This window comes from Prionailurus viverrinus, unplaced genomic scaffold (assembly GCF_022837055.1).
Source record: "Prionailurus viverrinus isolate Anna unplaced genomic scaffold, UM_Priviv_1.0 scaffold_53, whole genome shotgun sequence".
Classification (NCBI taxonomy): Eukaryota; Metazoa; Chordata; class Mammalia; order Carnivora; family Felidae; genus Prionailurus; species Prionailurus viverrinus.
The window spans coordinates 1,299,254-1,323,285 of NW_025927616.1; the positions used below are offsets into that span (position 1 = coordinate 1,299,254).

At 41.2% G+C, this 24,032-nt stretch overlaps 1 protein-coding gene across 1 annotated transcript in view; it reads left to right on the forward strand.

Moving 5' to 3' along the window:
- Nucleotides 1–24,032, forward strand: part of DNAH14 (dynein axonemal heavy chain 14) — a 328,550-nt gene that overhangs the window by 62,113 nt on the left and 242,405 nt on the right. The window contains exons 12-15 of the mRNA XM_047848102.1: nt 1,931–2,062; nt 9,812–10,062; nt 15,820–15,949; nt 23,641–23,917. Coding sequence (XP_047704058.1) covers nt 1,931–2,062; nt 9,812–10,062; nt 15,820–15,949; nt 23,641–23,917 — 790 coding nt within the window. The remainder of the gene's footprint in view (nt 1–1,930; nt 2,063–9,811; nt 10,063–15,819; nt 15,950–23,640; nt 23,918–24,032) is intronic.

The following is a 24,032-nucleotide window of genomic DNA, read 5'->3' on the forward strand; positions in this document are numbered from 1 at the left end:
GGGGGGGTGATGCGAATGTGAGGAATGCGCTCAGTTTATGTTAGGCTCGAAAGTTAGGTTGGGTCTGAATGTTGGGCCAAGAACAGCAGACTGAGGGAGAGCTAGCAGCTGAACCTGCTGTGAGCGGGGGCGCTCCTGGTGGGGGTCGTGAGGAAAGTTCGCGGGGACAGGAGTTCCTGAGACCCACTGGAGAAACCAGGCCCAGAAGGAGGGACAGCAGGGATTCGTAGCCTGGAGAACCGAGTCGGGGGTCAGGAGTCAGAAGGTGGACTGCTGGGGACGCAGGTACCAAGGAGGGGTCCCCGAGGCAGGTGTGCACGTGCTGTGTGGACGAATGTGCGCCACAGGGCCCCGGAGCGGGTGTGTGCGTGGTATGGTGGGCAAGTGTGCGCGTGCTGTGTGGACGACTGTGCGCGGCGGGGCCCTGGAGCTGGTGTGCGCGTGCTATGTGGATGAGTGTGCGCCACAGAGCCCCGGAGTGAGTGTGTGTGTCTTGTGGACGAATGTACACTGAAGGGCCCTGGGATGGGTGCGCACGTGCTGTGGTGAGCGGGTGTGTGCTTCAAGGCCCTGGAGCAGGTGTGCGCGTGCCGTGTGGATGAATGTGCACCACAGGGCCCAGAGCGATTGTGCACGTGCTGTGTGGACGAGTGTGCGCCGCAGGGCCCCGGAGCGTCCACAACAGATGGGAAAGGGCCTGCCTTCTCATTTCGTCCAGACCTAGGGAGACCGGTTTATCCAAGGCCATAGAACCAGCTGGAGAGTTGGGATTTGCGTTCAGGAATAATTGTGTCTTGGGGGCTCAGTACTTTGCCTCGTGAAAATGTGAGTGTTTGTGTCCCACCCCTGTTGGGGGAGAGTGCGGTGGGCGGTGCTAGTCATCTACACGTGTCACAGGCTCCCCGCGCGGTTCTTCTGCAGAGTAAACTCTGAGAATTATTCTTAACAGTGATTGAAAGTTTCTGAACGTGTCATTTTAGGAAAATTAATGTGATGTCACTTTGTGGGGGAAATGGAAGGCAGGGAGAGGCGAAGAGATGGTTAGAGCACTAGAATAATGCAGGTGTGAGCAAGAGTGACTTCAGTTAGTGGTTGGCAGTGGGCTCAGAAAGGGAGCGACATTTTGAGACACCCTTTACTGGAAAGATCAGGGCCTGGTAACCAGAAAAAGGACGAGGAGAGGGAGAACACAGAGTTGATCCAGAATTTTAAGGTTAGGGGAGCACTTTTCAACCTTTTTTTTTTTTTTTTTTTTTTTTTTGCAAGCCTACACTTACCAAGTATTAGAGTACCACTAGGGATAAAGGTGCGTGTTCGTTGATGAAAATGCGTTTTGGTGAGAGAATTAACACATGGTGGGAAAAACAGGAAAACACGGCAAGGAGGAAAGACGCTGGGCTGCCGTGAGTGGGTGAAATGTCTGTGTGCTGTGGGGCCCAGTAGCACAGCCGATGGGAATTCCCCCGTGCTGCATTCCGAGTGAGCTCAGCGCACACTTCACGTCGTTCGGATTATTTACTTTTAGCCTCTTTATCCGACATTTAGTGCTCACATCTGTAATTTTGCACGCGATCGAGATTTCAAGGGTGAAAGCAATTCCTGGGTTTGGTGGCTCCCCGGGGCTCTGATATTTCAGAGCACCTCAACCCCTGAGTTCTTCTGCTTAGGCTTAATCTTCATGACACTTAAAATAATAACGTATTTTTCTGTGTTTTATTAAGATGTAGTTTAACTGTGAGTGTGTGGATTTGAAGAACACGGAAAGCATTTGGTGTATAAAGCATAATGTATATGAAAGAGAGTTTAAAATATGCTCTTTATGACATGAAAGGATGACCAGAATATCTCGTGTCTTTTTTGTTTTGTTTTGTTTTGTTTTTTTTGTAACAAACTTTGACTTTCCAACATTCAACATCTATCGGGTGAGTAGCTGGATAGGTCTCGAACGTATTCTCTGGATGGATTTTGTGAAGAACAGGCACGGCAGGCTACCCAGGCAGTGAAACAGCTTGAGGATATCAGAGAGAAGGCTATTTGCGAAATGAAACGTACATTTTTAAAGGTAATTCTTTCATTCTCTCCTCTCTCTCTGTCAGCCTGTAACGTACTGACCTACTGACCGAAGCAGCGTCTCCCGGTTGCATGCCTGGAGGCGGAGTTAGAAATGGGCAGGCGGAGGGACAAAGGTGGTTCCTTAGGCCAAGCAGCTAATGCCACATGGTCGCCGGGCACGGGACACTTTGCAGGGGCCGTGTGGGGTGCAGGTGTACGCGCGTGCAGGTATATCCCCCCCCGCAACCTTGTGAAAGTTCGTTTACGCCACTTTGCTTTACAGCAGATGTATATGCATAGCTGGTTTGTTAGCTGAAATCCAGAGAGGATGTTGCTTTTACAAAAAGAGGCCAGAAGCACAGAGAGCCCGCCGCGTCTGTTACAGCGGCGGTTATGGGGCAGCGAGGATGCCGGCCCAGCTCCTTCCCCAGGCCCCATGCAGCCTCCCTTGGGCGGGGCTGCCAGTGGAGGCGTCTCTGAGCATCAGTTAGTTTTGTGCAGCTGTCAGCAAAGCCTTTTGGGGTGTGGGAAGGCTCAAAAAATTTCCATATAAATTAACGGTAATGGCTTCTTGGCTTTATGCTGCTGTGGCTTTTGGGCTTTTGGAAGGTTTCGTAGCAACTCTACCTTTGGAGAGTGGGGGAAGCCTGCATAAGAGTGTGTGTGTGTGTGTGTGTGTGTGTGCGCGCGCGCGCGCGTGCATGTGTGCGTAAATGCACGCGTATGGATGTTTACGTGTATACCTTCAAGATACTTAAAATCTAACCCGACTTGGCATATATAGGGAAATACGCTTTGTTACAAAGTTCAGTGTTTATAAGACAAAAACTCATTGCTCAAGAGAAACATAACCAGATGAGACAAAACTTGCCTGAGGATTTTATGAAAAGGACTCAATAATTCAATGAGCGGTGTCCTCAGAACATTGTTCTCTGAGCTGCTGTGACTCACTTGACAGGATTATTTTACGGAGTTTCCCCGGTCGGGGAATGACAGTGCGTGAAAGCGTCATTCACAGCCGCCCTTGGATGAGGGACTGATGCCGTGTCGTCTGGTTACAGGCTGGCGGCCTCTCTCCGCTGCTTTGGCCGAGTCCAGGCGCACAGCGGAGGCTCTCGGGGGGAGAGGCGGACCGGGTCCCCCTCGGTTTTCAGACAGAGTTTCTCTGAATTAACTTCTGGCGGAGACTGGGTAGCAGTGAGTTCAAGCCTTAACCTGTTGACAAGAAGATGCAGTGCGGCTGTTTTTCATCAATGGAACAAGGGCTCTCCTTCCTCATCTGGTTCCTCAGTCACCCTAACTTCCTGAAGCCCAGTCGTGTCCCAGGCAGACTCCGGGACACCGGCCAAGGGATTAACAGCATCTGTCTTGCGACCCTGGTTACGGATTACTCACAGTCTGGTTTCTCCCATTCAGCTTCATCAGGGTCTCATCATAAATATTTGTTAAGAGGTTTCCATTTAAGTTGTGATAGGCAACAAGTCCTCCCTCCCTACAGAAACTAGTTTGATTTGGTTTATATGACTTATAACTGAAATGTTTAGACTTTTTTTACTTCAAGTTTTTATTTAATTCTTGTTCGTTAACATATATGGTAAAAATTGGTTTCAGGTGTAGAATTTGGTTATTCATCTCTTACATACAACACCCAGTGCTCATCACAGCAAGTGCCCTCCTTAATGCCCATCGCCCCCACCTCCCTCCATCAACCCTCAGATTGTTCTCTATAGTTAAGGCTCTTATGGTTTCTCTCTCTCTCTCTCTCTCTCTCTCTCTCTTTCTCTCTCTCTCTCCCTCCCTCCCTCCCTCCCTTTATTTTTCCTTCCCCTATGTCCACCTGTTTACTTTTTTAAAAATTTTTTAATGTTTATTAAAAAACAGACAGAATGTGAGTGGGGAGGGGCAGAGAGCGAGGGAGACACAGAATCCAAAGCAGGCTCCAGGCTCCGAGCTGTCAGCACAGAGCCCGATGTCGGGCTCGAATCCACGAACCACAAGATCATGACCTGAACCAAAGTTGGATGCTTAACTGAGCCACCCAGGTGCCCCCCCATCTGTTTTGTTTCCTAAATTCCACAAATGAGTGAAATCATATGGTATTTGTCTTTCTCTGACTCACTTACTTTGCTTAGCATGATACACTCTAGCTCTGTCCACATCATTGCAAATGGCAAGATTTCATTCTCTCTCTTCCCCCTTCTCCCTCCCTCCTTCCCTCCCTTTCCCCTCCCTCTTTCCCTCCCTCCCCCCTTCCCCTCCCTCTGCCCACTCCTGCATGCTCACTCTGTCTCAAAAAAAAAAAAAAGTTGCTACAGCTGAGGTCAGAAAGGTTGCTGCCTGTGTTCTCTAGGATTTTGATGGTTTCCTGCCTTACATTTAGGTTTTTCATCCATTTTGAATTCATTTTTGTGTATGGTGTAAGAAAGTGCTCCAGTTTCATTCTTACGTGGTCACTATCCAGTTTTCCCAACACCATTTGTTGAAGAGACTGTCCTTTTTCCACTGCATATACTTTCCTGCTTCGTCAAAGATTAGTTGGCCATACGTTTGTGGTCCATTTCTGGGTTCTGTCTTCTGTTCCATCGATCTGTGTCTGTTTTTGTGTTAGTACCATATTGTCTTACTGGTTACAGCTTTGTAACACAGCTTGCAGTCCAGGATCGTGATGCCTCCTGCTTTGGTTTTCTTTTTCAGTATTACTTTGGCTATTTGGAGTCTTTTATGGTTCCATAAAAATTTTCAGATTGTTCTAGCTCTGTGAACAATGCTAGTGGCATTGTGATGGTGATTGCATTAGAGATATACATTGGTTTGGGTAGTACAGACATTTTAACGATGTCCGTTCTTCCAATCTGTGAACATGGAATGATTCTCCTTTTTTTGCGACGTCTTCGGTTTCTTTCATAAGTGTTCTATAGTTTTCAGGGTGCAGATCTTTTATCTCTTCAGTTAAGTTTATTCCTAGGTATTTTGTGGGTTTTGGTGCCATTGTAAATGGGACTGTTTTCTGAATTTCTCTGTCTGCTGTTTCATTATTGTATAGAAGTGAAACAGATTTCTGAACATTGAGTTCGTATCCTGTGACTTTGCTGAATTCATGTGTTCTAGCAATGTTTTGGTTGATTCTTTCAAGTTTTCTACAGAGTATGTTGTCTGCAAATAGTCAACGTTTGACTTCTTCCTTGATGATTTGGTAGTCTTTTATTTCTTTTTGTTGTCTGATTTCTGAGGCTAAGATTTCTAGTACTATGTTAGATAGTATTGGTGAGAGTGGACATCTGTGTCTTATTCCTGACTGTAGAGGAAAAGCTCTCTGTTTTCCCCCATTGAGGATGATATTAGCTGTGGGTCTTCCATATATGACCTTTATGATGTTGAGGTATGTTCCATCTATACTTTGTTGAGAGTTTTTATCATGAAAGGATGCTGTATTTTGTCAAATGCTTTTTCTGCATCTATTGAGAGGATCATATGGTTCTTATCCTTTTTTTTATTAACATGGTATATCAGGTTAATTGATACGCGATTAGTGAACCAACCCTGTAGCCCAGGAATGAATCCCGCTTGATCATGAGGAATAATTCTTTTAATGTACTGTTGGATTCGATTTGCTAGTATCTTGTAGAGAATTTTTGCATGTGTTTATCACCTGTTCATTCTCCTTTTTCTTGGGGTCTTTGCTTTTGGAATCAAGGCAATGCTGGCCTTGTAGAATGAGTTTGGAAGTTTTCCTTCCATTTATATTTTTTTGGAACAGCTTGAGAAGAATAGGTACTAACTCCTTTAAATATCTGGTAGAATTCCCCTGAGAAGCCATCTGGCCTCGCACTCTTGTTTGTTGGGAGAGTTTTGATTACCGATTCGATTTCTTTGCTGGTTATGGGTCTGTTTAAATTTTCTATTTCTTCCTGTTTCAGTTTTGGTAGTTTGTACGTTTCTAGGAATTTGTCCATTTCTTCCAGATTGCCCAGTTTGTTGGCATGTATATATATTTTTTAATTTTTTAAAGTTTATTTATTTTGAGAGAGAGAAAGCTCACAAGAGGGGTAGGGACAGAGAGAGACAGAAAGAGAGTTCCAAGCAGACCCTGTGCTGTCAGCACAAAGCCCTGTCTGGGGCTTGAACTCACAAACCATGAGATCATGACCTGAGCTGAGCTTAAAGTCTAATGCTTAACCAACTGAGCCACCCAGGCACCCCTTGGCATGTAATTTTTAATAATAGTCTCTTATAATTGTTTATATTTCTGTGGTGTTGGTTGTGATCTATCCTCCTTCATTTGTGATATTATTTGGGTTCTTTCTCTTTACTTTTCGCTAAGTATGGCTAGAGGTTTATCAATTTTATTAATTCTTTTGAAGAACCAGCTCTTAGTTTTGTTGATCTGTTCTGTTTTTTTGTTTGTGTCTACATCATTTATTTCTGCTCTAGTCTTTATTATTTCCTTTCTTTTGCTGGCCTTAGGCTTTATTTGCTATTCTTTTCTAGCTCCTTTGAGGTGTAAGGTTAGGTTATGTATTTGGGACCTTTCTTCCTTCTTTTGTTAAATTTTTTTTTAATGTTTACTTTTTGAGAGCAAGAGAGAGAAAGCGAGCGCAAGCAAGCGGGGGAGGGGCAGAGAGAGAGAGAGCGCGCGAGACAGAAGATCCAAAGCATGCTCTGTGCTATTAGCACAGAGCCTGACGAGGGGCCCGAACCCACGAACCGTGAGATCATGACCTGAGTTGACATCAGATGCCTAACTGACTGAGCCACCCAGGTGCCCCCTTTCTTCCTTCTTGAGGTAGGCCTGTATTGCAGTATACTTCCCTCTTAGGACTGCCTTTGCTGCATCCCACAGGTTTTAGACTGTTGTGTTTTCATATCCATTTGCTTCCATTACTTTAGTTCTTTAATTTCTTGGTTAACCAGTTCATTCTTTAGTAGGATGTTCTTTAATCTCCATGTGTTTGTGGTTATCCGAATTTTTTCTTGAGGTTGACTTCAAGTTTCATAGTGTTGTGGTGTGAAAATATGCATGGTATGATCTCAATCTTTTTGTACTGTTGAGGCCTAATATTTGATCCGTTGTGAAGAATGTTCCATGTGCATTCAAAAAGAATGTGTATTCTGCTGTTTTAAGATGAAATATTCTGAATATATCCATTAAGTCTATCCGGTCCAGTGTGTCATTCAAAACCACTGTTGCCTTGTTGATTTTCTGCTTAGATGTCGTGTCCATTGCTGTTAGTCGGCTGTTAAAGTCCCCTACTATTATTGTATTATTATCAGTGAATTCCTTTATGTTTGTGATGAATTGATTTATATATTTGAGTGTCCCCAAGTTTGGGGATAAAAGTTTGTAATTGTTAGATCTTGATGTATAGACCTCTTAATTATGATATAACGGCCTTCTTTATCTCTTCTTACAGTCTTTGGTTTAAAAATCTAGTTTGTCTGATACAAGTATGGCTACTCCAGCTTTCTTTTGACTTCCATTAGCACGATAGATGGTTCTCCATTTCCTCACTTTCAATCTACAGGTGTCTTTAGATCTAAAATGAGTCTCCTGTGGGCAGCATATAGATGGGTCTTGTTTTTTTTTTTTTATCCATTCTGATGCCCTGTATCATTTGATTGGAACATTTAGGCCATTTACATTCAGAGTGATTATTGATAGATATGAATTTGGTGCTATTGTGTTATCTGTAAAGTTGGTGTTTCTGGTGATATTCTCTGTTCCTTTCTAGTCTTTGTCACTTTTGGTCTTTTTTCCCCCACTCCTAAGAGTCCCCTTTTAATATTTCTTGCAGGGCTGGTTTAGTGGTCACAGACTCCTTTAGTTTTTGTTTGTCTGGGAGACTCTTTCTGTCTCCTTCTGTTCTGAGTGACAGCCTTGCTGGATATGGTATTCTTGGCTGCATATTTTCCCCCTTGAGTACGTTGAATGTATCCTGCCACTCCCTTCTGGCCTGCCAAGTTTCTGTGGACAGATCTGCTGCGAACCTGATCTGTCCTCCCTTGTAGGTTAAGGACTTTTTTCCCTTGCTGCTTTCAGAATTCTTGCCTTGTCTGTGTGTTCTGTGAATCTGACTATGCTATCTTGGCAGCGGCTGGCTTTTGTTGAATTTGGTGGGGAGTTTTCTGTGCTTCTTGGACTTCAGTGGCTGTTTCATGCCCCGGATTGAGGAAGTTCTCAGCTATAGTTTGCTCGAATAAACCCTCTGCCTCTTTTTCTCTCTCTTCTTTGGGACTCCTCTGATACAAGTGTTTCTGTGCTTTTCCCCCAAGTCTGTATTTGTGATCCAGTGCCTTTCTTTCCCTCTTCTTTTCTGAGTCATTAGCTTCCATAGTTTTCCGTGCTGTGTCCGTCCTCGCTGGCATTGCATTCAGTTGGGCTTGCAACTCAGTTACAGCATTTTTAATTTTGGCCTGACTGGGTTTTAGTTCTTTTATCTCTGCAGTAAGGGCTTCTCTGGTGTCTTCTGTGCATTTTTCAAGCCCAGCTAGTATCCTTATAATTGTTTAATCCTAGTTCAGACATCTTAATTATGTCTGTGTTAATTAAAACCCTATCTGTTACTTCTTCCTGTTCTTCCTTTTGGGGTAAATTCCTCCGTCTGGCCATTTTGTCTACATCACTGTTTTTTGGTGTGTGATTGTTAGGAAAGCCTGAGAGTGATGGCTGTATTAAGAAGAGGTCCAGAAAAGAAGGGGTGAGGCAGCCCCTCTGCACTCTGCTGTCGTGTTCTGGCTGCTCCTGCCCTCAGGCCAGGCCTTTGCAGGGTTTCTCCTTGCCTGCATGGGGGGTGTTTGGACCTTGTCCTCTCACCGTATGGCAAGTTTTAACTAGATGTGTTTTGGTCTGCTCGTTAATAGAAGCTAGATCAAAAGAAAAAGGAAAAAGAAGCTAGATCCTGTTTGCCCTAGAGACGAAATTTGCAGCCTCTTTGATGAGTAGACTTGATGCGTGGGGGAGGTCTGTGCTGGTCTTCTCCGTGAGGGGCCTGCAGCGCTGACTCTCAGGCGGACTTGCCCGAGCGAAGATGCACCTGCAGGGCGCAGGGGCACGGGCGGTGTAGGTGGCTCCTGTCTCCACTGGGGGGTGCTGTGTTCACTGAAGTTCATCAGTGCTGGTGGGCTGGAGCTGTGGCAGTGGCAAAATGGTGTCCCCCCCACTCTTGTCCCCAGAGTGGCGAGTTCGCACCTGTCCCTTTTCAGGAAAAGCAAACAATCACCCCTCTTGTGTCCCCAGCTTCCGTCAGATCCCTGCCTTCGCCCTGTCTGCGTCCGAGCTGTGTGCCAGGCGGCACAGTACTCCTGTGTGTTATCTGAGGCACGTGGCTGGGTGTCAGAACTCCACACCTTAAGGCCCCACGTGGCACAGACCCCCGCTGATCCTCTGGAGGAGGGTCTCACTGTGCTTTTGCCGTTTGCCGTTTGCCAAGGAACCTTTTATTTAGATTTGACTCTCCCCCGTTGGCAGCTCTTAGTGTACTTGAGGAGGGTCCCTCTATGCAGGAACGCTTAGGTAATCATCAGTATGTACTTCCCGTTGGACTTCCATAAACTCGTCTGCTTGTAAGGGACACCCTGAACTTCATAAGCCTCTTTTGGTCTGCTTTTCAAATACAGTGCAAACGTAAAGTTTTTTGAAAGTTGTCCTAATAACGTTGAGTTGTAGTGTTATTGAGACTAATGAAAATACTATACATTAGAAATCGTGCTGTATTAACATAGAAAGTTGTCACTTGTTTCTCCGTTGTTTATTGAATTGTAGGTGGCAGAAAAGAAAGAAATTAAAGAATATTTTGAGTCAAACCTCTCTGAAGACTACACAACACATTTCAAGCTGCCTGAATATCGACGTTTATTAGAAACAATTTCGAGGTTTCTGATGCTGGTTGACTACATATTTCAGGAACTCATCCGTCAACTGATGAACACTGCCATCACACTGCTTTTGGAATTATTTAATAATTCTGCTAGAGTGCCATTTTCAAGGGAAAGAAAGAACGAAAATCTCATCAAGTAAATCGCACTTTTTTGGCTTGTAAAAAGAATTTATGATCATAATGTAATATGTTGCCACTTACGGAGGAGATATCCAATAACTTAAGCTAGAATTTGAAAATTCTCCTTGTAAATTATATGTACTCAGTTTTTGCAATTTTCTGAACTTCTTATCTGGTAATACCTTCCTTAATACTGTCCACGAAATTTAAGAAAATTTCCCTTTTCCCCTTTCCACCCCCAAATTCTGCATAGGTTAGGTTGCCCTTTGAGATACATGATGTCCAGTGAAATTTGAAATTCAGATTAACAATGAATAATATTTTAGTACAGTATGTCCCAATATTACCTAAATTATTGTTTATCTTGGAGTTCAAATTTAATTTGGTGTTCTTTATTTTTAATTTGTTAAACCTGGCAATCCTATGCGTAGGTATACTGTATCTTCAGTGTTCAGAACTAGCCCTTAAAGATGTGTGAGGATGATTCTGGAAGTAGCCACAAGGTTCATTTGGAATTTGGGTCAATTCCAACTATCTATGGAAAACAAAATGTTTTCAGCTTCTATTTAAATACTACTGTTAAAACATTTTTCTTATTTTCCGCAACTGGATCTCTCACTGTGCCTTGTGAGCCATGGAATATGAACTGAGACTGTAGATACTTTATGTTCAAGCCGTCAAAATTTAGCAATATTATTTTAAGTCAAATCAGAGTTTTAGTATCATAACTGGAGAGTGAAAAATATATCGATTCACCAAATTTTGAAGAATTTTAAATATGTTATTTCTCTAATTTATTATTGGATTCAGCAGAGCTGAAGTCATTGATCTAAGGCCTCATAAGTGATTTGAGTCCGTGCCAGGACTTTAACCTATATGAGAGCACTATTTAGTAATAGCACTTATAACTTTATTTCTCCTAAAACCACAAGTATGCGTGTATGTGTGTGTTTGTGTGTTTGGGAGAAGTTTTTAATTTGGAACTTCCTTCCTTCCTTCCTTCCTTATTTATATTTTAGTGTTTTTTTTTTTTTTTTTTTTTTTTTTTTTTTTTTTCAACGTTTATTTTTATTTTTGGGACAGAGAGAGACAGAGCATGAACGGGGGAGGGGCAGAGAGAGAGGGAGACACAGAATCGGAAACAGGCTCCAGGCTCCGAGCCATCAGCCCAGAGCCCGACGCGGGGCTCGAACTCACGGACCGCGAGATCGTGACCTGGCTGAAGTCGGACGCTTAACCGACTGCGCCACCCAGGTGCCCCTTTAGTGTTTATTTTTGAGAGAGAGAGAGAGCACAAGCAGGGGAGAGGGGGACAGAGGATCCAAAGAGAGCTCTGTGCTGACAGCAGACAGCCCAATGTGGGGCTCAAATTCATGAGTCACGAGATCGTGACCTGAGCCAAAGTCAGACACTTAACTGACTGAGCCACCCAGGCGCCTGAACATAATTTTTTAAAATATATATTTATTATTATATTAAATTGGTCATATACTAGAAAATATCGAAAACAAAAATTACCCTAATTCCATCGCTTAAAGACAATGTCTTATTGTTTTGGTACAGTTTCTTCTAAACTTTTCCTACGTATTCTTCCATGGTACTATTTCATAGCTTATTTTAAAAATACAACATGCCTTGTATACTTTTTTTTTTAATGTTACAGGAGAAATACTTGTGTATTTCAAGTATATGTATTTTGGGCATCATACCACCTGGGTTAATCCCTGTTTCATCTCTGACATGTGTGACTTAGGTTAGCTAGGAAACTAACAGAGGTTATATAAATTCTTTAAACCTCAGTTTCCTCATCTGTAAACTAGAGATAACAATAATACCTATATCATTAGGTTCTTTGAGAATAAACAGATTAAATGCCTGCGAAGTAGGTGCTACCATTACTGAATCTGTTCCCACTGACCTCCTTAACAGTATTGGTTTGTATTTCCGTAATGACCAATGATATTGTGCATCCTTTGATATTATTGGCTCTCTGTAGATCTTCTCAGACAAAATGTCTGTTCAAGTCCTTTGTCCATTTTTATTTTTATTTATTTTTTAATGTTTATTTTTGAGAGAGTGCGAGCAGAGGCAGGGCAGAGAGAGATGGGAACAGAGGATCCAAGTGGGCTCTGTGCCCACTTGTGGAGAGCTTGATGTGGGGCTTGAACTCATAAACTGCGAGATCATGACCTGAGCTGAAATCAAGAGTCAGACACTTAACTGACTGAGCCACCCAGGTGCCCCCGTCCATTTTTAAATTTTGTTGTCTTGGGGGACCCTGAATAGCTCAGTCGGTTAAGCATCCGACTTCGGCTCAGGCCATGATCTCACAGTTTACAGATTCGAGCCCTGCATCGGGCTCTACTGACAGCTCGGAGCCTGGAGCCTGCTTCGGATTCTGTGTCTCCCTCTCTCTCTGCCCCTCCCCCATTCGTGCTCTATGTCTATCTCAAAAATAAACAAACATTAAAAAAAAACTGTATTGTCTTTATTGTTAAGTTATAAAGAATTTTAAAAATATATTTTGGGTACAAGAGCCTTATTATCATCAAATAATTACTTGCAAAAATTTTCTTTCATTCTATACATCATCTTTTCACTTTCTTGATAGTAGCCTTTCGAACACAAACGTATTTAATTTTGAAAAAGGCCAATTTATTTTTTCTTTGATTGTACTATTTTTTAAAAATTTTTTAACGTTTATTTATTTTTGAGAGAGTGACAGAGCACGAGTCGGGGAGGGACAGAGAGAGGAGAGGGAGACACAGACTCCAAAGCAGGCTCCAGGCTCTGAGCTGTCAGCACAGAGCCCAACGCAAGGCCCAAACCCACGAACTGTGAGATCATGACCTGAGCCGAAGTTGGACACTTAACCGACTGAGCCACCCAGGCGCCCCTCCTTGATTATACTTTAACTGTTATATAAAAGAAATCATTTCCCAATCCAAGATCATGAAGATTTATACCTTTATATTCTCCTAAGACTTTTAATTTTAGCTGCTGCATTTAGATCTTTGATCCATTTTGTTTTAATTTTTGTATACAGTCTGAGATAAGGGTATAAATTCATTCTTTCCCGTATGGATATCCAACTGTCCCAGCACTGTTTCTCAGAAAGACTATTCTTTCTCCATTGAATTGTGTTGGCATCCTGTTGACAATCAGTTGACGACAGATGTATGGATTTATATATGGACTGTAAATTTTGTTCAGGTGATCTCTATGTCTGTCAGTACCACAGTCTTGATTACTGTAGCTTTGTAGTAAGTTTTGAAATTGGAAAGTGTGAATTTTATAACACTGTTCCTTTTCAACATTGTTTGGACTATTCTGGGTCCCTTGCATTTACTGTGAACTGTAGAGTAAGATTGCCAATTTCTATCTAAAACAAAAACAACAACTGGAATTTATGTAAGGATTGCACTGAATCTTTAGATAAATATGGGGAGCATTTTTATTTTAACAGTATAAAGTTTTCCAGTCCATGGATGTGAGATTGTCTTTGCATTTATATGAGTAGTCTAATTTCTTTCAGTAGTCTTTTACGGTTTTCAGTGTATGTGTCACACTTCTTTTGTTACGTTTATTTTGAAGTATTTCATCCTTTTTGATGCTATTGTAAACACCATTTTTTAAGTTTTATTTTGGATTATTAATTGCTAACGTATTGAAATATAGCTGATTTTTGTATATTGATCTTGTATCCAGCAACCTTGCTCAACTTGTTTATTAGTACTAATGGTGTGTGTGTGTGTGTTAACTCCTTAAGATTTTCTATACAGGATTATGACACCTGTAAATAGAGATCGTTTTACTTCTTTTTTTCCCAGTCTGATATCTTTTATTACTTTTTGTTGCCTGATTGCCCTGGCTAGAATCTTCAATACAACGGTATTAGAAGTGGCAACAGTGAACATTCCTGTTTTATTCCTTGTCTCAAGAGGGAAACTTTAAGTCTTTTATCATTAAGTATGATGTTAACTGTGGGGTTTTTGCAAGTGTTTCTTATCAGGTCGAGGAAGTTCCCCTCTATTGTTAGTTTGTTTAATGTTTTTGCATGAAATGTTGAATTTTGTTAAATGCTATTTTTCTGTGTCAGTTGATCATGTGTTTTTTACTTTGTGCTGCCAATATGGTATACTACATTATGTTACATGTATACATTTTTGTATGTTGAGCCAACCTTGCATTTTGGGGATAGTTTGCTCTCAATTATGATATATAATCCTTTGTATAGGCAGCTAGATTGAGTTTGCTGATATTTTGTTAAGGATTTGTGTGTCTCTATTCATAAAGGTATTAGTCTGTAGTTTTCTTATGATGTCTGTGTCTGCTTTTGGTTCCAGGAAAATTCTGGGCTCATAGAATGAACTGGTATAATTTCTTTCTTAAATATTTGACAGACTTCACAAGGAAGCCTGTCTGGGCCCAGGGCGTTCTATTTTGAAAGCTTACAAATTATTTGTTCAGTTTCTTTAGTAGATTATCTATTTCCCTGATTTTTATGAGGGGATGTGGAAAGATGTTTTAAAAAGCTCTGTGCCATTCTCTTGCCGCCAGAAGCTCCTAATAGTTTTATTTTCTGCCCTTTTCACCTTAAATTGAGATGCCTATCCTATTACGGTTTGATACTGCTTTTTAACTTAATCCGATAGTTTCTGTCTTTTAATTAGGAAATTAAACCTATTTAGATTTAGCAACTGGTATGCTTTGCTTTTGCGCCTCCCATTTCACTTATGCTTATTATTTATTTTGCTTTGGTTTTTTTCTCTTTCCTTTTCTGTTTTCTTATTTTTCTTGATTCACTCAAATGGCTCTTAATTCCCTATGCCTCCTTCTTGCCTCCTTGTTTTAGTGTTTCTTATGCTTTGCCGTGTGTTTACGTATTCTCCATCTTCCTAATAATTATTATCTAAATTCTATTTTTGTTAGCTTGTATTTGTAAATCTTTACTTTTCCATAAAAATGCTTCACTTATTAAAGCTTATTTTTAGACAGAGGGAGAAGGAGCACATGCACGTACATGCACACGAGCAGGGGAAGGGCAGAGAGGGAGGGACAAGAATCCCAAGCGGTTTCCATGCTTTCAGCGCAGAGAGACTTTCTGTCTATGGATTTACCTATTCTAGGTACCTCATTTGGTGGAGTTATACGATATTTGTTCATTGTTTCTGGCTTATTTCTCTTAGCATAATGTTTTCAAGGTTCATCCATGTTGTGACACGTATGAGAATTTCCTTTTTAAGGCTAGATAATGATTGTATGTGTATACTAGATTTTATTTATCTGTTCATCTGTCGATAGACATTTGGGTCATTTTCATCTTTTGGCTATCGTGAATGATGTTGCTATAAACATTGACGTGTAAATATCTGTTTGAATCACTGTTTTCAGTTCTTTCGTTTATATGCCCTGAGGTGGCGTTGCTGGATCACCTGGTAATTCAACAGGTAACTTTCTGAGGAATTTCCCTGGTATTTTCCACAGTAACCGCCCTATTTTAATTCCCACCAGGAAGCACCAGGATTCTAATGCTCACCAACACTACTTTCATCTTTTAGAGAATAGTAGCCATCCTGTTTGGTGTAAAGTTACATCTCATTGTGGTCTTGATTTGTATTTCCCTAATGATGAGTGATGCTAAACATGTTTTCATGTACTAATTGACCATCTGTATATCTTCTTTGGGGGAATGTCTAATTATTTATGTGTTCTGGATATTAGTAAGATATCAAAGTTTAGAAAGACTTTTTTTTCTTATTTCTTAATCTAGAATGTACAAGAATATCTTTACTTTCCCTGGAAAGATAACAAATGATGGTGAAGAATTTGTTGGTAATTCAAATTTACGTGCCACTTCTGTTTTAAAGTCAGAAGTGAAAATGGAAGCAGATATTAATGAGGTAAGTGGTCTTTGAAAAATATAAGCACAGATTTTTAATGTAAAATGAGTAAGTTTTGTAATTAAAAATGGGATTTATGATTATTCACAATTGTTTGCGCACCACACACACATACACGTCCCTCCCACTGTAGAAAGCTGTAATGACACTTATCTCAGTTGGTTCATTTGTTCATGCCTTATTGAGTACTTATTATACACCGGTCACTGGGCTCGGCTCTGAAATTCACCAGCCGGTGGAACGAATTCCCTGATCTCTTGGAGCTTATATTCTGCACCAGGAGAGACAGGGACTGAAGTGAGTTGTGCAGTGAGGAAACACAAAGGTAGATAAGGGAATGCGGAGTGCTGCCGTTTGCTGCTTTCACACGGGACTGGTGCGGGAGGGCCACCCTATCTAAAGTAGCAGTTACCCCCTCCGCCCCCACTATTGTCTACCTTTGACTCTTTACCATTCTACAGAAAACAGCAAATAACAAAAAAATTTTTTGTTGTTAACTCAAATATGACACAAGCCAAATTATGAAACCTCTTAACAGAATCCTAGAAAAACTTACACTAGGAAATCTTTTTTTTTTTTTTTAACGTTTATTTATTTTGAGAGGGAGAGAGAGTGCATGTGAGTGGGGGAGGGGCAGAGAGAGAAGGAGAGCAAGAATCCTCAGCAGGATCCATGCTGTTGGCACAGAGCCTGATGCAGGGCTCGATTTTACGAACCATGAAATCATGACCTGAGCCCAAATCAAGAGTTAGATGCCTGCCTGACTGAACCACCCAGGTGCCCTGGGAAATCTTTTCTTGACATGAGGAATTGTATCCTGCCCCCGACAATATTTTCTCAGGATTAAACTTTATACAGTAGATACTTTCCCTGCTTTGCAAAAGCAGCATTTTTATGAGATAGCACTGTATAATATGTATGTTTTACATATTTTTAAATATTTTAGGTAGATTTGGTAACAAGGGAAAATGCTCACGTTTTAAATTTCAGTTTGTATTTCTCTTATTAGTAGCTTAATTCTGTATTTTTTTTTATTTTTTTTTCAACGTTTATTTATTTTTGGGACAGAGAGAGACAGAGCATGAACGGGCGAGGGGCAGAGAGAGAGGGAGACACAGAACCGGAAACAGGCTCCAGGCTCTGAGCCATCAGCCCAGAGCCCGACGCGGGGCTCGAACTCACGGACCGCGAGATCGTGACCTGGCTGAAGTTGGACGCTTAACCGACTGCGCCACCCAGGCGCCCCTAATTCTGTATTTTTAAAAATATGTTACTGGAGGGGCGGCTGAGTGGCTCTGTCGGTTGGGCGTTCAACTTCGGCTCAGGTCGTGATCTCACGGTTCGTGAGCTCAAGCCCCGGGTCAGGCTCTGTGCTGACAGCTCGGAGCCTGGAGCCTGCTTCGGATTCTGTGTCTCCCTCTGTCTGTCCCTCCGCTGCTTGCACTCTGTCTGTCACATTGTCTCAAAAAGAAATAAACGTTAAAAAAAAAATTTTTTTTAAATATGTTATTGTAGACTCATATTTTGTCTTCTATGTTTTTTGTCCATTTATCTGCTGAATAGATTTTTCTATTATTTTGTAGGAATTCTTCATATTTATATTGCAGTTATCTTTTCTGCTAGATGGCTTGCTACTTTTATTCCCTTATGGTAATTTTTATCAATAATTCTTCATTTCAGTGTAGTGGAATTTATCAATCCTTTTATTTGTGTTAGTGTCTGAGATTAAATTTACCATCCTGAGTCATAAATATATTTTCCTTTATTTTCTCATAGAAGCTTTAGAGTCTGGCCTTCACATGTTGTGTTTAATGTGTCTGTGTGTAGTGTAGGCTGGGGTCCATTTTCAGGTATTTCTGTGTGAGTAGCCATTGCCCAGACGTAGTTTCTTTACATCCTTTCCCTGCTGATCTGCACTGGCAGCTCTTTCTTTATCATTTACCATCTGATTCCCATATGTGGGTCTTCTGTTCCCCAGCTGTTACTCTGTCCTGTTGATCTATTTGCCTCTCACTGTGCCGATCCCACACTGGATTAGTGGTATATAGCTTTGAGATAAGTCTTCTTTTATTCTCAGCCATTTGCTCTTCTGTATACAGTTTAGATTCAAACCCTATTTGGATTTTGGTTGAACTTGCCTAGAAGATGGGGAGAGTTAATATTTTGTGATATTGAATCTTCCCGACATGATTGTGCTATTTAAGTCTTCTTGAATTTTTTCAATGTCTTTTATAATTTCTCCATAAAAATCTTAGATTTTTTTTGTTAGATTTAACCTGTGAGCCTTGTAGCCCCAGCCTGTACTGGGAGTTGTTATTTTATTTATTTATTTATTTTTAATTTTTAATGTTTATTTATTTTTGAGAGAGAAACAGAGCATGTGCAGGAGACAGGCAGAGAGAGGTAGACACAGAAGCTGAAGCAGGTTCCAGGCTCTGAGCTGTCAACACAGAGCCCGACGCGGGGCTCAAACTCACAAACCGTGAGATCGTGACCTGAGCCAAAGTCGGACGCTCAACCGACGGAGCCACCCAGGCGCCCCGGGAGTTGTTATTTTAGATGCTTCTACTAGTTCTTTATGAACACTTTAGAATAGAAATATTTTTAGATAAAAACACATGCACGGTTTTTTTTAATTTTTTTAATGTTTTTAAATTTATTTTTGAGAGAGAGAGAGAGACAGAGTGTGAGTGGGGAGGGGCAGAGAGAGAGGGAAACAGAATCTGAAGCAAGCTCCAGGCTCTGAGCTGTCAGCACAGAGCCCGACACGGGGCTCGAACTCAAGAACCGTGAGATCACGACCTGAGCTGAAGTCGGAGGCTTAACCGACTGAGCCACCCAGGCGCCCCTGCACTGTTTTCATTTTTTCCTTAGGATTAATACTCAATCAGCACAATAGGCCTTTTTACTGTCTCCCATTTGCAGAGTATCTCTTTAGACAAGGCTATGCTAATTTCTATTAAAGAGTGCCTTTCACATGTATCCTATTTTATACTGACTGTTGCTTATTGATAACTGAAATCTCAGGTTAACTGATCTTTTTACTTATTACTTGTAGTGGGTGTTTTTCTTATACTTACTAGCTATTTGTATTTCTCATTTTTATGACCTTTTGATGTTCTTTCCCATTTTTCTGATGGCGTTTTCTCTTCCTTTTTCTTACTGAATTACAAAACTATTTATAAAGTACAGACCATAATCATTTGTTATATCATGAAAATATAAATCTTAATGCATTGCTTTTCGTTTTGTTACTAGTGTTTCTAGTATGAGGAAGATTTTTCTTGAGTAATTAAAAACCTGTCCCACCTGGGTTCACTGGTAAATTCTACCAAACATTTAAGACAGAAATTATACCAATTTTCTACAGTCTTTTTCAGAGGAATGCAGAAGATAGAATACTTTCTAACTTATTCTGTGAGACCAATGTTACTTTAATACCAAAACCAGACAGACAGTACAAGAAAGCTACAGACAGATATCTCTCATGAACACAGATGTAAAAATCTTCAAATCATAATCCAACATAGAATTGTACACCAAGTGGGATTTATCCTAGGTATGTAAGCTAGTTCAACTCTTGAAAGCTAATGCAATCCATCACATCAGTAGGCTAAAAAAAAAATCACATGCTCATATAATAGATGCAGGAAAAGTATATGAGAAAATATAACACCCATTCATGATAAAAGTTCTCAGTAAACTAGAAAGAGAAGGTAACTTCTTCAACTTGATAGAGAATCTTTACCAAAAAACCTGTAGCTCACCTTATATTTAGTGGTGACAAGCTTGAAGCTTTTCTATTAAGATCAGGAGCAAAGCAAAAACGTTCCCTCTGACTAATGCTTTTCAACATTGTACTGGAAATACTAGCTTATGCAACAAGACAAGAAAAGGAAACAAAAAGTATACGGTTTGGGAAGGAAGGAAGAACTAAAACTTCCTTTGCAGATGACATGCTCATCTATGTAGAAAATCCAAAAGAATCAACGAAAAATCTGGAACTAATAAGTGATTATAGTGAGGTTGCAGGCTACAGGGTTAATTTTAAAAGGTCAGGCACTTTCCTATATGCCTGCAGTGAAAAAGTGAAATTTGAAGTTGAAAACAATACTATTTACGTTAGCACCTTCCCAAATGAAATACTTGGGTATAAATCTTACAAAACACATACAGGGTATATATGAGGAAAACTACAAAACTCTAATGAAAGAGATCAAAAGAGAACTAAAAGAATGAAGTGATAGTCCATGTTCATGGATGGGAAGACTCCGTATTATCAACATGTCAGCTTTCCCACCTTGATCTGTAGTTTCAATGCGATGCCAGTCAGAATCCCAGGGCCTATTTTGTGGATCATGACAAACTAATTCCAAAGTTTATACGGAGAGACAAAAGACCCAGAATAGCCAATACCATACTGAAGGAGAACAAAGTTGGAGGACTGACACTGTCTGACGTTATGATTTACTTTAAGGGTATGATAATCAAGACAGTTTGGTATTAATGAAAGAACAGTCAAATAGACCACTGGAACAGAATAGAGAGGCCAGAAATGGATTCCCATAAATACAGTAAAGCCTTGGTTTGCGAGCATAATTCATTCCAGAAACATGCTTGTAATCCAGAGCACTTGTATATCAAAGCAAATTTCAAGAACCATCGGTTTAGTGGTGATCATGTGATGTTTGGTGTCACATACTACTCGTATTGCAAGACATCGCCTGTTTATCGAGTTAAAATTTATTAGAAACATTTGCTCGTCTTGTGGAACATTTGCAGAACAAGTTACTCACACTCCAAGATCTTACTGTATAGTCAACTGATGTTCGACAAAGGAACAAGAGCAATACAGTGGAGCAGAGATGGTGCTCAATAAATGTGCTGGAACAACTGGACGTCCTTGTGCCAAAAACAATGAATATGGACTCAGACTTCACGTCTTTCACAGAATTAACTCAAAATGGATCATAGACCTGTTTGTCAAATGCAAAATTAAAGAAACTCTTAAAGGTAATATAAGAAAAAACCTAGATGACCTTAAGTGTGGCAGTGACTTTTTAGACACAACACCGAAGGCACGATCCATGAAAGAACTGAGAAGCTGGACTTCATTGAAATAGAAGACTTTTTGGGTCACCTGGGTGGCTTAGTCGGTGAAGCATCTACCTCTTGGTTTAGCCTCAGATCACGATCTCCTGGTTCGTGAGTTCGAGCCCCACATCGGGCTCTGTGCTGACAGCACGGGTCCTGCTTGGGACTCTCACTCCTTGTCTTGTTCTAAATTGTCCTTGTTCTAAATTGTCCTTGTTCTGAATTGCATTTCTCTGATGACAAATAATGTGGACCACCTTTTCATATGCTTGTTTGTCACCTGTATACTTTCTTTGTTGATGTGTCAGTTAAGGTCTTTGACTCATTTTTAATTGGGTTATGTGTTTTCTAACTGTTGAGTTGGAAGGGTTCTTTGCATATTTTAGAGAACGGACCTTTAGCAGCTATGTCTCTTGCAAATATTTTCTCCCATCCTGACTTGACTTCAAGTCTTGTGGCTTGACTTCACTCTCATACCTTTGTATTTTGCCAAGAAGCTTTCTATTTTCTATTTATTTATTTATTTTGCAAGAGAGAGAGAACGGGCAAGGGAGGGGCAGACCCATGACTTCCGCCTTACCACATGCTGGCAATATAGCCTTTAACAAATTAATACCAGCTTTTTTATATATAATAAGAGTAACCATTTCTGTCCAGGTTGCTGTGAAGATGAGGTGAGGGCAACTTGTTTACTCCGGCGCCTAGGACATGATAAGCACTCACCCAAGAGTAACTGTGTCCAATAATAGAGTGTGCTAGGAGTATACTGTATCAGGTGTACTCAAGCAGTGGACATAGATACAAGGATGCCGCATCGAATAGTAGTTGTACTACGTGCATTTCAGGAATGATTCTACGCCAACTCTTTGTGATACTGTAACATTAGGAAGTGTGTAGGGTTCAAGGTCCGGTCGTTACCAGGATTAGAGGTTATTTTCCAGAAGAAGCTATACGACGCATTATGTTTGTTTGAAATTGTCTTTGAACTTGATTGTGATAAAACATACATAACATCCACTTGCCAGTTTCGAGCATGTTTTACACGTGAAATTCAGTGGCGTTACCACACGCGCGGTGCTGTGCGCAGTCACCATTACCCACTCTGCAGCAGCGTGTCACCCCCCGAAACTCCCGCGTTTATTTGTGTACAGCCTCTAAAGATTGCGTGTCCCCTTCAGCATCTGCTCAGGCTCTTCCTTAGCGGCTTCACAGGGTGCTGACGATGTTTGTTTACAGTGTCAACCGCCTTTATTCGTTATGGAGTAGTTGAGGTTCTGGCAGGTGAGTGAGACAACCACTCTGAGAAACCCTGGATGCCTCCAGAACAGCGGGCTGTGTGTGGGTAAGAGAGATGGATACATTAGTTGAGAACACCTGCCTAGACAGAGCCTACGAGCAAATACATTGTCTAAGAAAGGTGTTTATCCGTGAAATAGTCTGGCTGTTTCTCAGTAGGGACGGATGCCTGTACCAGAATGGGTATATTCCAGCAGGGATGCGTACCTGTACCGGGATGTGCATATTCTCAGTACATATCCTCTGTACCAGGATGTGTATACTCCAGTAGGGACAGGTACCCGTACTAGGATGTGTACACTCCAGTAGGGACGGGTACCTGTACCTGGATGTGTATATTCCAGTGAAGAAGTCAGACCTGCGGCAGTGGTTTTGAAGGAGATTCCCGATTTCTAATTCTCAACTGTGAGTACACAGTAGACTCACTTGCACAGCTTTTAAATGATTCATATTCTTGGCATAAAATTGTTCAATCAATGTACACCTGAAACTAATATGACATTGTATGTTAATTATACTTTTAATTACAGAAAGATTCTTGGACCCTGCCGCAGACCTTTTAACTCAATCTCTGGGGATAGGGCCCAAGAATTTGCGTTTTAAAAATTTTTTTTTTACATTTATTTATTTTTTGAGAGACATAGAGAGGCAGAGCACAAGTTGGGGAGGGTCAGAGAGAGAGGGAGACACAGAATCTGAAGCAGGCTCCAGGCTCGGAGCTATCAGCACAGAGCCCAACACGGGGCTCGAACTCACAAACTGTGAGATCATGACCTGAGCCGAGGTCGGACGCTTAACCTACTGAGCCACCCAGGCGCCCCCAGGAATTCATATTTTTTAAAAAAATTTTTTTAATGTTTATTTATTTTTGAGACAGAGCATGAACGGGGGAGGGTCAGAGAGAGAGGAAGACACAGAATCCGAAGCAGGCTCCAGGCTCTGAGCTGTCAGCACAGAGCCCGACACGGGGCTTGAACTCACGGACCGTGAGATCATGACCCGAGCCGAAGTCGGACGCTTAACCGACTGAGCCACCCAGGCGCCCCCAAGAATTTGTATTTTTAACAAGCTCCCAAATGATCAATATGTAACCACTCTGGTGTTAATTTACACAGTCTTTTGGGGGAACTCCTGCATTACAATGCATCGTGTATTTTACATTACCTTATTTTAACATGCAAGTATTCATTACACCAAAGTTATTGTTTATCATTTAACGTTTAGGTCTGTATTATCCTGAATTGAAAGGAATATTCTTTCGGTTATATATTGTCACTGTCACTCTAATATCTATTAATTAGATTTTGAATCATATCAAAGTGGAGAGCAATTTGAGAAAAGTATATGCACCAGTATTTGAAGTGGCTCTACGCTTGAGGTCTCCTGAAGAAAGTGACTCTTCAGAAACTTCCACAGAGAACTTTCATGAGTCTGACAATGGCTCTGAAGAACCTGGGGTGTGTGAACAAGAGGAGGCACCAAAAAATGAAGTCAGTTGTGTCATAAAACAGTCGAGTGAAGAAATGCCAATAATGAAGAAACCAAAAGTTTGTTACAACCTTGAAGAAATACCTTCAGGTAAGATGAGTGAGACTATTAAGAATGAAAGGAGATACGCTAACAGCCGGAAAAGAGCAAATGACAGAAAATTTTAGTAGTTTATCTATAATCGCTGACCGGCGATAATAAATAT